We start from the raw sequence: 17,702 nt of genomic DNA on the forward strand, positions 1-17,702 counted from the left end.
AGAGGAAAGTCTTAACCTGGCACTAAAAGGATGACAATGTTGGTGCAGACCTCACTGGGGAGAGCATTCCGCCATTGGGGCCACCGCTGAGAAGGCCCTCTCCCTTGTTTCCTTCCTCCGAACCTCCCTCGGAGGAGGGGCTAAGATGATGTTCGTCGTGTGCAGGTAGGGTCACTCCAGCACCACTTGGAGCACATGTGGGGCAATTAAAGCTCCCAGGCCTCTCAAAATAAACCACACATGCCTCACTGTGAGGTAGATACTATCCGTAGTGTAGTGGTAAATTTGGAAGTGCAGGGCCTCAGCACGACAGAACAACATCCCCGAGGAGAGTCCCAAAATGTAGGCATCTGTGTGTGACACACACACACACACACACACACACACACACACACACACACACACACAGAGCAGGCAGCAGCAGCAGCACATGTCATAACACCCACTGCCTTTAGGATCAGCTGACAGTCATAGAATAGTGAGCTGATGGCTAGGCTGGCTGAGGATGATGGGAGTTGCAGCCCAGCACGTCTAGAGGAGGTAATGGAGAAGATCCCTGTCAACAGCTGTTTGCCACAGAACATTATTGGAACCACAGTGTTTAGAGGCCGGTTACGTCTGAGAACCAGATGTTGGGGGATGCTGAAAACAGAGGCAGCCGTGGTGTGCCTGAGCTGCTTGAGGGCTTCTGGAAATAAGCTGGCTTGAATGGCAGACCAATGTCCATTTACTCAGGAGTAGAATCCAGCGAGGGAGGCTTATTTCTGAGTCAACCGGCATAGGGCTGCTGGCGTGTTGGTCTGCTCTAGCAAGGCGAGCCTTTATTCTTATGCTCTTGTTTTCACCCCCAGCTCTCTGGCCTGACCAGCACTTTACCCGACACGGTGCTGTCTCACCTGTTCAGCCAGGTAAGGCACTCAAAGTAGCAGGGCGAGGGACCGGGTGGGAAGGGGCACCATCTCCGTTCCAGATGCTGCTTTACTGCCCCTTCCGGATCGCCTGTACAGAATGAGTCTCCGCTCCTTCCACGGTTGTGTTTGTCAGAGTCAGAAGCCGCGTTGATGCTCCAAAGCAGGATTGCAGGACCCCCCTTAGGAGGAAACGCCAGCCTGATTCACACTTCGGAGGCAACCACGTGGGTGGAGGTTACTCCATCCTGACCAGGCCTTCATGGGAAGCAGCTTCCCACCTGGTTGGTCAGGGCATTGCAAGCCACCGAAACATCACCCTTTAGAGCAGGTAGAACATGAGAGAGACTCCTGCGAGAGGAAGACCAGAGGTACCTGGGCCAAGTGTGCCTGCTGCCACCTCTGCTTTAAGAGCCCTCTGCCGGTTTCCTCAAAAGGTGGAATCCAGCAGCCATGGTGGGAGTGTGTGGGTGGTGGTGGTGGTGGGGAATGAGTGACAAACTGCATGTCCGCTGCGCCCCTTTCTGGCCGGGCACCAGAGGTGGCCATGCTAAAGCTGCTCAGCAGAGGGAAGAAAGGAAGGGGCGGAGTTTGCAGTCCCAGGCACCCTCAAGAGGTGGCTCTGCTCTCTGAAGGGGCGGGGTTTGTGCGGTGGCTCCTCCTCCAGCTCAGGCCATTCAAGCGCACACTGTAGGCCAGGGGTGGCTCTCCAGATGTTTGGGCCTACACCTCCCATCGTCCCTCACCACTGGCCATTCTGACTAAGGCTAATGGGAAACCCAGAGGGCTCTAGGCTTCAGTGGCTCTCTGACTGCCACCCATTTCCACACCTGCAGGAGGAGCTAGTGAGCAACACTGAGCTGGTGCAAAGCTACCGGCAGCAGATTGGGAGTATGGTGAACCAGTTCAACTTGCAGCTCTTCTGGAACATGTACAACAGGTAAGTGCGTCTCCTGGATAATGCCTTCCTCCAAACTGGTGGCTACTGCCAGCCTCTTCCCACCCCATTTTTTGAATTTTGGTTGCCAATACTATTGCCAGCTTTTAGTCAGGGTGATGCCCATTCCAGAAAGTAAGAGGGAGGAATTGGGTTGAGTTCCAAACTTACCCCTCCCCTTCTGTAGTTTCCAGAGAATAGGAATTTCTTCTGGCATCTAGATAGCTCGTCAATGCGACAGCACTGACAGAGCTGTTACCCAGAGCTGTTGAGGAAGGGGAGTTCCCAGAAGGATACTCCTCCTGGCTGAGCTTTAAATCCTTCCAGTGCTGGGGTACGTTGTTGGTACTGTAGCTGCAGGGCTGCTCTCCATGGCCCTGACCTCACTCCAAGCCCTGGGCCATGGTGCTGGCTGTGGTGCTAACTGCCCCTGGTCCTATTACCTGTCTCATGTTGTGCCTCCTCGCCTGAGCCGGCACCCCGAGCTCATGATAGAATCCCCGATGGAACAGGACAGCTACTAAAAAAGACAATATCTGTGCTGTATTCTCAAAAGACTATCAGGACTTATATGTGTCTAAATGTCCATCCCTGAACCAAATAAAGGTCCCTCCCCTTAATTCCAAAGATTCCGCCAGTGTTCTGGGCAGCCTTGGAAAGGCCCATTGCAGTAGAAGCAGCAGCCGATCAAGTCGTAAGTGCACCTAAGATGAGCAAACCTTTTCTGAGCGTGCAGTGAGTGGCCTACAGTGCCCTTGTCTGCCGTGTGCCGGCCATCACGTGGAGCTCTCTGCTCCGGGCGTTCAAGCCGCCTCCTTCTTTGCTGGTGTGCCTTCATTGTTTTAGAATCTCCCCTCTCCCCGGCAAGCTTTTGATTTTTCTGCCATTTAGCATGTCTCCGCTGGCTATTCCTTTTGTGGTTTTAGTGCTGACTTGATTTTTATTTCTGTTTTTATTTTTGTTGGATTTTTGTTTTAATATTGTTTTGTGGCATTAGTCTCTTGGCCATCCTCATTAGGAGGGGGGAAGTGGAGTATAAATTGTATCACAAATAAACAAATTTGTCAAAATCCACCAGCCTTTCCGTTGAGTCTTCAGAGCGCACGTGTCCAGATGGGAACAGCCCCTGGACTGTTGCGAAGGGTCATGCAATTCAGTACGGCAGGGCAAGGTCCAGACCTCTGCTCAAGGAAGCAACATTCCTCCTTCCCTGCACAAAGTCTCACCCACGTTCCTTAACAGCAAGATGTGCTTGTGGGAAATGCAGCACCAGGGTGAACTGGCTGAATTGCTGGGATTCGGATCAAGGGGAGTGTCAGGCCCCAGGTCCACCCATCCATAATTCACGAGGCGGCCTTATCCGGAGGTCAGACCCTTGGTCCAGCAAGCCCAGTCTTGTCAACACTGACTGGCAGCATCGGCTCTCCAGGGTTTCAGGCGGGATTCCTTCCCAGCCCTACTAGAGATGCTGCTGGCGACCAAGCCTGAGACCTTCTGCGTACCAAGCTGCTGCTGCTGCTGCATCACGCTGCGCTGCGCCCCCTCCCCCCCCCCCCGTCCTGATCCAGGCGTTTGGCTGCCCTATTCAAGGTTCCAGAGCAGATGCCCTAGCAATGGCACGGGGGACCATTGTGTGTTTTGAGCTGTGTGTTCTGCAGCCAGGAGGCCACTTTTTCTTGTCAGTGAAAGCTTGGCATTTGAGATGCTACTTGAAAGTGCTGCTGACTGATGCAGTCCTGCTTGCTCCTGCATAGCCAGGCAGATGCCTTGTTCTGAGTGGGCTTAAAGTGGCCCCTCCCACTCTGTTGGTGTCGATGAAACTGGGCTAGATGGACTCAGGGTCTGAACTCGATGCAAGGCGACCTCCTGTGGTCCTCTTGGTCCCTGCATGCTGGCAGTGGGCAGAGCCAAAGTCAGAGCCTGAGCAGTCGCCCCCTTCTCACTCTCCCTCTTTCTGCCACCCCTTTCCTCTGCCCCCTCTTCCTTCTCACCCAGGGGGCTTCCAGGGATGAGAGACATTGCAGAAGGCTTTTGAAAGTAGGCCGAGGGCCACAGGTTGCCCACCCCGGCATTAGAAGATACCTCACCTGCACATCCATTCCATCCTTTAGAAGTCATGACTGACAGGACACACGTTCACCCTCCTGACGCTGCCTCCGTGGCATGAGGGCCCCTGGCAGATTTGGCTCATAGGCAGCGCCTCTCGCCCCTGGGGGAATTCCCCTCTACTGCTCCAGCCACGAAGGGGAAAGGCACCCCAGACTGACCGAGGGAGCCGTTCTCGCGTGCCATTTGCCCACCTGGGCTTTATTTGCCTCTTTCCTGGATGACGTTGGGAAAGGTCTGCAGTGTCCCAGACTCCAAATCACTGAAGTTTTACCTCCCCCTTCCTCCATATCTGTTATTGTTCTCGCATTCTTGTTTGAGCACAGATAGGAACATGGTGAAATGTTTGTGTTGTTTCTTAAATCTCTGCTGCATCATGTCCTGAAATTGGGATTGACTTTTTCATGAGTCCATCAGCCTGGGCCTGACTGAAAGTGTCAGTGCTGACCTTCAAAGCCCTAAATGGCTGAGGACCGGTCTGCCCAAAGGAGCGCCTTCTGCCTTAGGATCCTGCCCAGTTGCTTAAGAACGTCTTTGGAGTCCCTTCTCTGCGCGCGAGAGCAGGCTGCCGAGGAAGGAGCCTTCTCTGTAGTGGCCCCCGGGGTCCTTGGAGTGCTCTTCCCAGGAAGTTCCGCCTGACATCTTCACTGCGCACCTTTCAACACCAGGTTAATTCCTTCTTCCAGCAATTTTGGTTGTATTGTTGTTTTGACGTGTTATAACTGTAAGCTGCTCCAAGGGAGCCTAGGACCCGGTGCAGGCGCTGAATAAACAAACCGGCTGGAATGGGGCCCTCCCACACTGGGATGGGCAAAACAAGCCCCGTTAGCACAATCTTGCTCCACCTGGCACCCTCTGGGTGGGCTGGAGTACAACTCCCATCATCCCTCCAGGCAATGCTGCTGCTGCTGCAGTCCAGCACATCTGGAGAGAAGCAGGGAGAGGACCGCTAGCATAGCAGGAGCCTGTGCGTTGGGGGAAGGGAGCCGGCTCCGTGTGTTTCAAGGACTGGGCTTCCAGGGTACGTCTGGGCTGCTGGTCCCTTTTACTCCAGCCACGTTTGCCAGGGTTGGCCTCTGCCATAGTAGTAGTAGTAGTAGTAGTAGTAGTAGTAGTAATAATAATAATAATAATAATAATAATAATAATAATAATAATAATAATTCTTACCCGCCTCTCTGTTTGGATTGAGGCAGGGAACAACAATAAGTATAAATACATCAAATTGATTAAAAACATTATTAAAACATCCTAAAAACATCCATCTTCCCGGCCTCTCTGAGCAAACACCAGGCCTAGAAACAGGTGGCCAGGAATTGCCCAGGCTTCCATGCATGTGTGTCTGCTTCAGGGAGAATGACCAAAACATTTCCATTCCCCCTTTCTCTCAGTCGCAGAGACCTGGACATCAACCGGCCTGGGAGTGTCCCAAATGCCAAAACGCTCCGGTAAGTCCCTGGCTGGCTGGGCGGGGGGGGGGGGGGGGAGGGGGCAGCAGAGAACATCACCCTGCTAACCTCATCTCTCTCCTTGGCCTTTGCAGCTGCCCGGTTATGCTGGTGGTGGGCGACAATGCCCCTGCTGAGGACGGTGTGGTGAGTAAGGACCTCCGTCCCTTCCTGAGTCCAAGGACCCTGCCTGCACGAGGCCTGGAGCCCACATTCCTTGGCCAGCTCTGTCCTTCAAGTAGACTTCAAGCCTGCCCCTTCCTTGAAGAGTCAGGGTAGGGGACCATGTTTAAGGAAACTCGAACATAGGGCACGCACACGCTCAGGGCTGACTCAAGTCATTTTGCTGCCTGAAGCAAAGGACAAGATGGCGCCCAGTCCCATTCCATGTACCAAAGCTGAGTGGACTGGCTGAACATTGACACCAACGTTCTCCACTGAACTTGGAGGCAGCAGGCTAACTGAGGGGTGTGTGTGCAAAGTAGGCGGCAAGTCGCACTCCTTGAACACCTGCCTCCCAGCGTCTGCCACCTCACCCTGCCTAGGGCCGGCCCTGCACACGCTCCCTCGCATGTACACGTCCAGGAAGGGTTATCTTTGCTCGTGCTAGAGATTGGAGATCAGGGAAGGCCAGTGGGCTTGTGGTTCTTTACTTGACGTTACTTTGAAACTCAACCTTTGTTGTTTGCAGGTTGAATGCAACTCCAAGCTGGATCCAACCACCACCACTTTCTTGAAGGTAAGAGAGAGGACAAGCTGTCTGCTCCAGATGCTCGGAAGAGCCGGCCTCTCTGCAGGACCTGGCAAACTCCCACAGTCCCTGCGCTTGTGCGTGCCTGGCCTGGGCAGCTTCTCTCGCCCCCCCCACCCCTGTCAGTCATCCGGATTCCAGCCACCTCCCCTCTCCTCCCACAGTCCTGGCTGGCTGGCCGCGTTGCCTGGCTCTCCCCTCTCCTTGCTTTGAGCTGAAACAGGCTGGTATGTTTGGCATTTGAGACCTGCCCCTTTTCGCCTTTGGCCTCCCACCGCCTCTGGAATTTGGCCCTCTGGCTGGAAAAGGTTCTTTATCCCTGACCGAACCCTTACAGCCAAATGGCAGGTTACTTTGAAGATGTAACAAGCAGCCCTGTCTGTCTGTCTATCTTTTCCCCTTTCTCTAAAGTTTAAACAGTCTCTACTCTAAGAGGTCCCAATGTGGAGGGTGGGGAGGAATTAACACCCCCCCCACACACACATTATGATCCCATTCTGGAGAGCATCCCCCTTTGCCTGTATTTTTCATTGCCCCCAAAAGTGATCCATTGATTTTAATGATCTTGTAACTTAGCTTCTCCCTTAGGCGTGCAGGGTGGGGGGAGTCCTTGCAGGACACACCCCATGGGCCTGGCAAAGCCTCTCTGATCCAACCTCTCTTTTCCACCCAGATGGCTGATTCTGGTGGGCTCCCCCAAGTCACACAGGTGAGTTCTTCTGCTTTCTCCTCACTTTGCGTCCCTGTGTACTGTTCGTTATTTCGAAAAGACTCCTGCTGAGAGTAGAAGCTTGTGGGTGTTTCACATTGGATGAAATTCTCCTACTGCCCCTCGTTCCACATACCCCATTTCTTTGATTCTAAGACACGCTTCCCCCCCCCCCCCATATAATTGTGCTTTTAACCTGTCTGGTTGTTTTATTATGGTTTTAAGTTTTGTGAACCGCCCAGAGAGCTTCGGCTATTGGGCTGTATAAAAATGTAATAAATAAATAAAAATAAATAAATAAATATAAACACCTCTAAAAACGGGGTGCGTCTTAGAATCGCGGGTGTGTCTTAGGTTTTTTTTTTCTGTTGGTGGTACTGAAATTAGTGTGTGTCTTACAATTGATGGCATCTTACAATCAAAGAAATATGGTAAATGCTGGGAGCTGAGCTTTTGCTCTTGGATCAAGGGTTGGCTTATTTGTTTTGAAGAAAATCCACATTTTGCTTTCAAAATCTGAAGCAGAGTTTTAAAGAAATGCATCATTGTTCCAGAAGCCTCAAACAGGGCTGAAAAATAGAAGTGCAGCAAATAAGTAATGATTTTGATTTGAGCATTTTATAAGGCTGTTGTTGTTGTCATTGTCAGTGTCATCATCATCATCATCATCATCATCATCATCATTATTATCATCCAAGCTCAAACTCTCCATCTGCTTTGATGGGGAATCTGTACTACTGGGGGTTGAAAATCCATATAAAATTAGAAATCTGATTCGCAAACTGGAATTTAAAACCACCTGCAAAATAGACACACTGTCCCAACAGACTAGGTTGTGTATGTTTTCCTCCCATTACGGTATTCACTCCCTGCCCCCTCTGCTTTCTTGAACAGCCTGGAAAACTGACAGAAGCTTTCAAGTACTTCCTGCAAGGCATGGGCTACAGTGAGTATTAGTCTCGTTTTAGGGATTGGTCTGGTAGGAGATGGAATCTAGATCGTGGTGTGTGTGTGTGTGTGTGTGTGTGTAAATGTAACTGGGGTGTTGTAAGGCATAGATCCATGTTTATTGAGATGCACCCACAAGAATGCATGCAAACTGGAGAATATGTGTGCAGGCAAGGACAGGTGACCATGGCCTTGCTCCAACTGGGACTATTTGTCTGCCTGAGCTCCTAGCAAGGGAGGCAGCTGTGCCTTCCACAGATCAGAGCCTGAATTCCCTACAGGCAGAGACTCAGGGCCAAAACAGTCATTACTTACATCTATGTCTAGCAGCTAATCTGTTTTTCATTTTTACTCTAGATAAGATGCAGTTGCCCTGATCTGGATTAAGACCCTAGCATGGGAGGTAGAGTGGGCCCAGAGTAAAAATGAAAAAGGACACAACTGCTAGGCACAGACCTGAAGAAATGTCTGTTGATACCCGCAGGAGTTCCGTTCACCAGGGCAACCTTCCCCACCCGTCTGCCCTCCAGGTGTTTGCACTTCAACTAACGTCATTCCCAGCCAGCCTGGCCATGGAATAATGGATGTTGTAAACCAGCACGAGGTTAGGGAAGGCTGTTCTAGCTGAACAAGGAAGTAAATGTGTGTGTGTGTGTGTGTGTGTGTGTGTGTGTGTGTGTGTGTGTGTGTATTTCCTTTTGCTGAAAATCTCCACCCAGAAGTGGGGGTTGTATGTTCCCACCCTCAGCCATATAGTCAGCGGTAGCACTAATCTTTGGGGTGGGGTGGCAGGAAGGACTGGATCCATTCCCTCTTCCCACCCCATCTCCAGATGGGTGATTGGTGCTGATGCTGAGCGTCAGCTCCTGGCTGGGGATTCTTAGTGCAGGGGAAACTGTGCAGCAGCAGCCTGCTCTGGGAGCCATCAGGAGGCCATTAGGTGTGGCTATTTACAGACCACCACATCTGTGTGTTGGGGCTGCTGTGACTGGACCTCCCAGTTCTGTGGAAGACTCCGAGAAGATGGTGGTGGTGGTGGTGGCTTACAGTTGGCTCCAGTCTCTAGGACCAGCGGCTTGGGAATCGACACCTGGATTGTGTCTGTGGCTTCGCAGCAATAAGATGCACAAAGACATTAAAATCAGAACAGCCAGAGGCCAGGGGCATCCAGCCGGCCTTTCCGCTGAAGCAGGGATCTAGTAGCTGCTTCCACGGTTCCTTCTTTATAGTGTGGATCTGAGGGCCCAGATCTTGGGCTCTGTGCACTACTTCAGTTCTATTCTGTTGTGTTTGCTTCTGTGGATTCTTCTCACCCTTGTCAGAGAGACTCTCGGGCAACTGCCACGCATTGAGAAGCCGAGAGACATCTTGGCTTCCTGGCACATGCCGCGGAAGGCCACCGCTCCCTAGCGTTTTCCCACATTCCCTTTTCCTGCACTCTGGAGAAGTGACGTGTGGGGCAGCGTCTCAGCAGAATGGTTTGTGGTCGTGTCAGTCCCATCACTGAGATGGGCCTGCTGGGGCTTTGGGTGCTTATTTCATTCCAGTCCTACAGCAGGCTTGGGGAATGGGAAACTGAGACCAAAAGCGATGGATTCGAGCGCAGGTCTGAATCACATTTGCATTATGGATTGCTGAAAATTAGGTGAAGAACAAGAATGCCTTCAGTGTTGGGGAAGGGGTGGATATGTTGTGTCCTAGGGCAACATTAGAGACCTTACAAATAAATGACAAATAGGAATACTTTGCCTATGTGAAATTCTCCCTGCCTTTCTGTCTGTGTCTCTCTCTCTTGTGGAGTATTGGTTTTTGTGTCCTTGTGCCGTTTTGCTGTTGGTCAACAAACGTTATTCAATGTTCCCAAGAAGTCTCTTGTCCCTCACCCAGCCTCTGCCCCTACTTTCCACCTCCTATTCAACCCTCCGTCTCTCTCTTAGTTGCATACCTGAAGGATCGAAGGCTGAGTGGAGGATCAGGTACCCTCCAGCCCCCCCTTGTCTGTCCACTTTGTTGCCATGTACTGCATGTGCCTACCCGCCACACCTGCGCCATGCGCCTTGCTGCTGCGCACCGTGTGCTTTCTGTGCGGCTTCTGTGCTTGGTCCTGCTAGAGAGATCTCATGAGAAAGCCAAGCCAAGGAAGAGCCAACAGCGATGGGGAGGGGCACTGCTCTCCGAAAGCATCTGCCCATCCCACCTGCGATGGTGGTAGGCTGAAGTGACCCCTGAACTCACTTGTTTGTGGGAAGTGTTCCTGCAGCTCTGTCATTCAGATGCTCCTTGTGGCAACCGGGTATCTCTTCCCCAAAAGTTTTACCACTGTGCACTCCGGCAATCGTCTAGGCCAGCCTTCCCCAACTTGATGCCTTCCAAAGGTATTGGACTACGCCTCCCATAATCCCCAGCCAGGATGGCCATTGGTTGAGAATGATGGGAGTTGCAGTTGAATACATTTGGAAGACAGCAGGTTGGGGCAAGCTGAACTAGAGCATCCCTGATTGCCTGAGTATGTGTGAGCATTTCTCCTGAGAGCCACATCTGCCCACCATGAGGACTCGAGACAATCGGGCAGACAAGTAACATCCAAATGAATCCAAAGCCACGCCGGTGCTGGAGTATTCCAGTTCCCTCTGAAGTGGTGTCTGTGTCTGTGTGTGTGATCCTGGGGCGACCTGCTCGGAGTACATGGGACTTCCCAGTAGAAAAAACATGGATTATACTCAGCCACGGCACCTTCACACACCGCCAAACTCTAAGCCGGCTAGCGGGAGAACGCTCTCTACTGGGTGGGCTGGTGCAAAAGGGACAGAGGGCTCTGTGGCTCCTCTGCCTGTCTTGCTATCTCGTGCTGGCCTGGGGGTGCTGAACCTCAGGCCTGGGGGGCAAATCTGGCCTTCTGGTGTTCCCAGATAGCCACATTCCCTTCCCCTCCTCCCCCAATTGTTTGGTGGTTTTCCCGCTTTTGTGCGGTTTCCTCCTTTCTCAAAGGATGAAACGCCTTTCCTAGGCCTGGAGCTCTTTCAGATAGGGGGAAATCGCGTTCCCTTCCCGTGGCTCTGCTTCCTGCATCTCCTCCGCGTCTTCAATGAGCTGTAATTGCACGAGGAAGAGCAGGGAGGGAGCAGCAATCACCTAGCTTGTACAGCGTCAATGCAGTTGAATGGGACAGCGCCTCTAGTGGCCGCAACTTTGACTGCACGCAGCAGGAAAATATCCATTTATCCCTGAAGTGTTGGGTTTCCTGAGGTTTTATTTGTAGTGTTAGAATGGGAAAATGGAGCGGGAGACACACAGGAGGCTGGCGTTGTTGTCAGAATGAGCCACTCACATCTGTGAGCGGCCAGAAACAAGCATGCTATAAAATGCTTGTTTAAAGAAGCTCTTGGTGACTGGAATTTGGGGCCTTGCAAAATTTTGCCTTTGGCCCCACCCACCGCTGTAATGTGGCCCCCAAGACCCTCTCTGGAATTGAATTCGCCCCTTGGGCTGAAAGAGGTTTGACGCGCTCTTTCTCCATGGCCGGCACGGAAGCCCTGAAGGCGAGCAGAGGAGGCGGCCAGCAGCCCCTTCTGCCTCTGCCCCAGCCGCCCGCGCACTGGCCTGCCTGGACTCCCTCGTCACCTAAAGCGCCAGACCTGCCCGTTCACACGTGCAGATGGGAGTCTCCAGACGGCTCCCAGCGCTCTGTGCAGCCACGTGGGGAGTTGGGGCCCATCTAGGGAAAGCAGCTGCCTTGGGGCTTCCAGGCAAGGCTTTCCCGCCCACCCTTGCCCCCACCTCATTCATGGGAGCCCAGGGGGACCCAGGCATCATCATCTTCCACTGGTGGCCCTCACATTTTTCTCCACCCGGTTTTTCCCCCTGTTTCCACAGAAAATCCATTAAGGAGAAAAAGAGAGCAGAGCTGCACAGTATTTTTGTATTGATACCATGTGGAGCCGTCCGCTCAGGCCCCCTTCTTTTGCAAACCGTCAAGGTGGGGGATTCCGGGTTGGGCTCCTGCATTGGATTCCCCCTTTCCCTGCAGAAATGTCAGCCTGTTGCTCCTTTTCCGGTGGACGTGGCAGACAGTTGCACTCCTCCTGCACCATTTCATTGCCTTTAAAAAATATCAGAGCTTATCACGTCCCTTATCTCTCATAGAATCATAGAATAGCAGAGTTGGAAGGGGCCTACAAGGCCATCGAGTCCAACCCCCTGCTCAATGCAGGAATCCACCCTAAAGCATCCCTGACAGATGGTTGTCCAGCTGCCTCTTGAATGCCTCTAGTGTGGGAGAGCCCACAACCTCCCTAGGTAGCTGATTCCACTGTCGCACTGCTCTAACAGTCAGGAAGTTTTTCCTGATGTCCAGCCGGAATCTGGCTTCCTTTAACTTGAGCCCGTTATTCCGTGTCCTGCACTCTGGGAGAATCGAGAAGAGATCCTGGCCCTCCTCTGTGTGACAACCTTTTAAGTATTTGAAGAGTGCTATCATGTCTCCCCTCAATCTTCTCTTCTCCAGGCTAAACATGCCCAGTTCTTTCAGTCTCTCTTCATAGGGCTTTGTTTCTAGACCTCTGATCATCCTCGTTGCCCTCTTCTGAACACGCTCCAGCTTGTCTGCGTCCTTCTTGAATTGTGGAGCCCAGAACTGGATGCAATACTCTAAATGAGGCCTAACCAGGGCCGAATAGAGAGGAACCAGTACCTCACGTGATTTGGAAGCTATACTTCTATTAATGCAGCCCAAAATAGCATTTGCCTTTCTTGCAGCCATATCGCACTGTTGGCTCATATTCAGCTTGTGATCTACAACAATTCCAAGATCTTTCTCATTTGTAGTATTGCTGAGCCAAGTGTCCCCCATCTTGTAACTGTGCATTTGGTTTCTATTCCCTAAATGTAGAACTTGGCATTTATCCCTATTAAATTTCATTCTGTTGTTTTCAGCCCAGCACTCCAGCCTATCAAGATCACTTTGAAGTTTGTTTCTGTCTTCCAGGGTATTAGCTATCCCACCCAATTTGGTGTCATCTGCAAATTTGATCAGCGTTCCCTGCACCTCCTCGTCCAAATCATTAATAAAAATGTTGAAGAGCACTGGGCCCAGGACTGAGCCCTGCGGCACCCCACTCGTTGCCTCTCCCCAGTTTGAGAAGGTTCCATTGATAAGTACTCTTTGAGTCCGATTCTGTAGCCAACTGTGGATCCACCTAATAGTTGTTCCATCTAGCCCACTTTTAGCTAGTTTGTTAATCAGAATGTCATGTGGTACTTTGTCAAAAGCTTTGCTGAAGTCAAGATATATGACATCCACAGCATTCCCACAGTCCACAAGGGAGGTTATCCTATCAAAAAATGAGATCAAATTAGTCTGACAGGATTTGTTCCTGACAAATCCATGTTGGCTTCTAGTAATCACTGCATTGATTTCAAGGTGTTTACAGATTGACTTCTTTATAATCTGCTCCAGAATTTTCCCAGGGATGGATGTCAGGCTGACTGGTCTGTAGTTCCCAGGTTCCTCCTTTTTGCCCTTTTTGAAGATAGGGACAACGTTAGCCCTCCTCCAATCGTCCGGCACCTCACCCGTCTTCCATGATTTTGCAAAGATAATAGACAAAGGTTCTGAGAGTTCTTCCGCTAGCTCCTTCATTACTCTTGGATGCAGTTCATCGGGCCCTGGGGATTTGAACTCATTCAAGGAAATTAGGTGTTCTTTGACCATTTGTTTATCAATCTCAAACTGCAATCCTGCCCCCTCAACTTCTGCTTCACTTTTTCCAGGGGGGTCATAGATCCGCTTTTGGGAGAAGACCGAGGCAAAGTAGGAATTGAGCACTTCAGCCTTTTGTTTGTCGTCTGTTATCAATTTGCCATCCTCATTAAGCAGTTGAACCACCATTTCTTTCCTCTGTCTTTTACTACTCACGTATCTGAAGAAAGCCTTTTTATTGCTTTTAGCATCCCTCGCTAATCTCAGCTCATTCACAGCTTTAGCCTTCCTGACGCCATTTCAGCACTTCTGCGCCACTTGTCTGTACTCTTCTTTTGTAGCCTGGCCTTCCTTCCACTTCCTATATGTATCCCTTTTTGTTTTCAGTTCATCAATAAGCTTTTTGTGGAGCCACATTGGTTTCCTCTGTTGTCTTCTATCTTTTCTCCTTGTTGGAATTGTTTGTAACTGTGCCTTTAAAATTTCATTTTTTAGATACTCCCACCCATCCTGCACTCCTTTTCTTTTTAGGCTCCCTTGCCACGGGACCTTACTTTTTATAGTTCTGAGTTAATTAAAATCAGCTTTCCTAAAATCCAGAGTACGTGTATGGCTACGCTCGACTTTTGTCTCCTTCATAATCAAGAATTCAAGTATGACGTGGTCACTTTCCCCCAGAGTTCCCGTAACTGCCACTTTATCCACTAAGTCATCCCTATTGGTCAATAACAAGTCAAGGATTGCTGACCCTCTAGTTCCTTCCACCACTTTCTGTAGGAGAAAGTTATCACCCATACATGTCAGGAATTTCTTGGAAGGGCCGCTTTTGGCAGTAATGGTCTCCCAACAGATATCAGGGTAATTGAAGTCCCCCATCACTACTACATCACACTTCCTTGAAACACTGGCAATTTGTTTCTCAAAAGTTTCGTCCTCGTCTTCTCCTTGATTGGGTGGTCGGTAGTAGACTCCGATTATCATATTCTTTTTATTCCTAGCCCCATTTATTTTAATCCAGACGCTCTCGATGGGGCTCCCAATCTCATCCGCCTGTATTTCTGTGCAGGGATAGGTATTTTTAACATATAGTGCAACTCCACCTCCCTTTCTATTTCTTCTGTTCTTTTTGAACAAGTTATATCCTTCAATTGCTATATTCCAGTCATGGGAGTCATCCCACCAAGTTTCAGTTATACCTATCAAGTCGTATTTGCCTTCATGTAATAAGAGTTCAAGTTCATTCTGTTTGTTTCCCATGCTCTGGGCATTAGTATATAGACATCGAAGACCATGTGTTTTACAGTCTGGCTTTGTTCCTACCTTGTTGCAGACACTATTTTGGGACTCTTCTGGAGCTGTTCTCTGTACTGTGGTGCATTGGCCTTCATCCATTGTTGCCTCAAAATGTACGTCTCCCACCCCCACAAGATTCAGTTTAAAGCCCTCCTGATGAAGTTCTTCATGCTGTGGCCGAACTCATTCTTTCCAGCCCTTGTGAGGTGCAACCCATCCCTTGCCAGCAGTCCATGTTCCAAGTAGCGTAGCCCGTGGTCCCAGAATCCAAAACTCTCACGACGGCACCACTTTCGAAGCCAGTCGTTCATCCGGAGTATTTTTCTTTCCCTTTCTAATCCTCTTCCAAGAACCGGGAGGATGGATGAGAAAACTACCTGGGCCCCAAAGTTCTTCAGTTTCCTTCCCAGAACTTCAAAGTCTGAAATGATTTCTTTGTAGCTCTGCTTGGCGACATCATTTGTTCCCACATGGATGAGAAGAAAGGGGTATGTGTCCGTGGGCTTTATGAGCTTCGGTAACCCTTCAGTCACATCTCTAATCTGTGCTCCAGGGAGACAGCACACCTGGCGAGTCCATGGGTCTTCACGACATACTTGGGTTTCAATCCCACGCAGCAGGGAGTCTCCCACAACGACTACTCTTCGCTTCTTCTTGGTTGACCTACCTTCTGTCTCTTGGTCACTGTTGCATGGTGCCTCCTGTACTTCTTCCTCTGCAAACTGTCCTTCAGTCTCATTCTCCAGAAGCTGAAAGCGGTTGCTTAACTGCAATGGCTCCACCGGTGCAGAACGCCCTCTAATTCCTCTTCTAACTGTCACTCTTTTCCAGGGAGTTTCCTCTTCATTGGCTTTCCTCCCCTCAGCATACTCCACTTCTGCTTCAGCTGGCTGTTGTTCTTCAATCTCATGTGCTTCTTGTTGCTGTTGCAGTTCCACCGTTCGGTCTAAGAACTCCTCGACTTCTCTTATTCCTTGGAGGGTGGACACTCGCTGCTCAAGTCCTCTCACTTTTTCTTCCAAAAGTGCCACCAGCTTGCACTTGTTGCAGGTGTACGCCATGTTGAGCTCAGGCAGAAACACGAACATTGCACACCCTTTGCAGGTCACTACCTCTAGGGACTCCTTTCCATCCATAATGTCGATTTCTGCTTTTGTTTTTTTCCTTTTTGATTATAGTAGAATTGCCTTTGCTTTGTTGTGTCCTCTCTGAAGGTACACAACTATATGAGGATGTCTTAAGGGAAAGTAATCTTTTGGGTTTTTTTTTGCTTTTGTTTGGTGGTGGTTTTGTGGGGGGGTTTTTTCTCTTTATGCTTTTCTTTTTTCCCCCACCTCTTTTTTATTTTTATTTTATTTATTTATTTTTATTATTATTATTATTATTTTTTAGAGGCCTCCCCCTTGGCCTCCCCTGCCAAAACTCCCCCTGCCAAACTCCTGTTTGCTCTTCCTGTTCGCTCGCTCCCTGGGAATCTGGCTTACTTTTCTAGCTCCTCCTTGAGCTGGGCCAGCTGCTTTTCTCTGCTTCTGCTCAGCTCCAAGTCAGCAACCAGAATGAGGTCACTGAAAGGCCAACAACAATCAACAGCAATTAGGCACTGATTGCTGAGACCAACTGACAATCAGGCCACTCCCCCTTCAGCTCCTGCAGCAATTATAAACACCAACCTCTCACTCAGCACTCAGGAGCACATGGCAAGCACACGGCCCCTTTGAATTGGCAGCCTCCTGGGTTTCCTTGAGGCTTCTCTTGTTCCCCTTTCCTTGGTCTCCTCTTCCCCTACACTCCCCCTGCCAAACTCCTGTTTGCTCTTCCTGTTCGCTCGCTCCCTGTTCGCTCGCTCCCTGGGAATCTGGCTTACTTTTCTAGCTCCTCCTTGAGCTGGGCCAGCTGCTTTTCCCTGCTTCTGCTCAGCTCCAAGTCAGCAACCAGTCAGCAATCTCTCCCCCACTGCCCATCCAGGGGCTGGCTGGATGAGATAGTGCAGCTGCCCTGTCCCGAGATCCAGGCATTAATCCCATGTGCAGAGACTCCTCGTGGGCATCCCTGCTGGGGGAGCCTGAGTAACATGAAAAGGGCTGCTAGGAAGGCACCAGATCAGGGTGTGGCCTTTTAAGAATCCCCCACCCCCACCACTGATGCCTCCAGCCCTGTCTCCACTGTCCAGGGATGGGGAATCGGCGGCTGTGCAGGGCATAGCACAAGGTGCTTCCAGGCCCACAACTGCGTCACCAGAAGCCAAGCTATTGGGCGGTATAGAAATGTAATAAATAAATAAATAAATAAATAAATAAATTGCCTGAACACAGCCCCAGTTCCACCCTTCTGTCTCACACTGTCTGTCACAACTGCCTGTGAGACCGTGCTGCAAGGGAGACCCCAAATGGGAGCACAGGTGGGGGTGGGGGTGGAAGCTGGAAGAATTTTGCTTTGCGGTGTGGTCTGCCTGACAGGTTTTGGAATGTTGCGCTCTTCATGGTGGGGGTGGGGGGGGGGTGGAGATCATATTCCTCCTCTTGCATCTGTTCTCATGGAGTAATCTTCCCCAACCTGGCACCCTCCAGGTGTATTGGGATACAACTCCTGCCATGCCTGGCCACATCTGGAGGACTCCAAGCTGAGGAAGGCTGATATAGAGCACATGGTTTAAAAACGTTGCGTGAGAGTCTCCGGTGAGCCACCTGGCACGCTCCTTCTGCCAGGAGCTTTCGTGGGCCGCTCTGCTGTGTTGCAATGCTGCTGGGCTGCCCTCCCTTCCCAGCCCATGCTGGGCTCTGTGTCATTAACACTGCTTGGCCCCTCTGGATCCCAGAGCACATCTGGAGGGCCCCTGCTTAGGGAAGGCTGGGCTGTGCCATAGTCACAAATGCTACTTTAGGGTTTGTCCTAAACAATCAAACT

The 17,702-nt window shown here is 50.6% G+C and overlaps 2 protein-coding genes across 6 annotated transcripts in view; one reads left to right on the forward strand and one right to left on the reverse strand.

The window, feature by feature from the left end:
- The window catches only part of CSNK2A2 (casein kinase 2 alpha 2), a 162,132-nt gene that overhangs the window by 138,189 nt on the left and 6,241 nt on the right, over positions 1-17,702 (reverse strand). The gene's annotated exons all lie outside the window — the stretch shown is intronic.
- The window catches only part of NDRG4 (NDRG family member 4), a 70,425-nt gene that overhangs the window by 51,354 nt on the left and 1,369 nt on the right, over positions 1-17,702 (forward strand). For 3 of the 5 annotated variants that reach the window (XM_063140883.1, XM_063140881.1, XM_063140885.1), the window contains 8 exons: positions 852-908; positions 1,745-1,848; positions 5,343-5,399; positions 5,495-5,546; positions 6,091-6,138; positions 6,824-6,859; positions 7,754-7,805; positions 9,745-9,783. In XM_063140883.1, the coding sequence (XP_062996953.1) occupies positions 852-908; positions 1,745-1,848; positions 5,343-5,399; positions 5,495-5,546; positions 6,091-6,138; positions 6,824-6,859; positions 7,754-7,805; positions 9,745-9,783 (445 nt within the window). The remainder of the gene's footprint in view (positions 1-851; positions 909-1,744; positions 1,849-5,342; positions 5,400-5,494; positions 5,547-6,090; positions 6,139-6,823; positions 6,860-7,753; positions 7,806-9,744; positions 9,784-17,702) is intronic. The other 2 variants (XM_063140882.1, XM_063140886.1) reach the window with 1 other exon arrangement.

Source organism: Elgaria multicarinata, chromosome 14 (genome assembly GCF_023053635.1).
Source record: "Elgaria multicarinata webbii isolate HBS135686 ecotype San Diego chromosome 14, rElgMul1.1.pri, whole genome shotgun sequence".
In the NCBI taxonomy this organism is placed as follows: domain Eukaryota; kingdom Metazoa; phylum Chordata; class Lepidosauria; order Squamata; family Anguidae; genus Elgaria; species Elgaria multicarinata.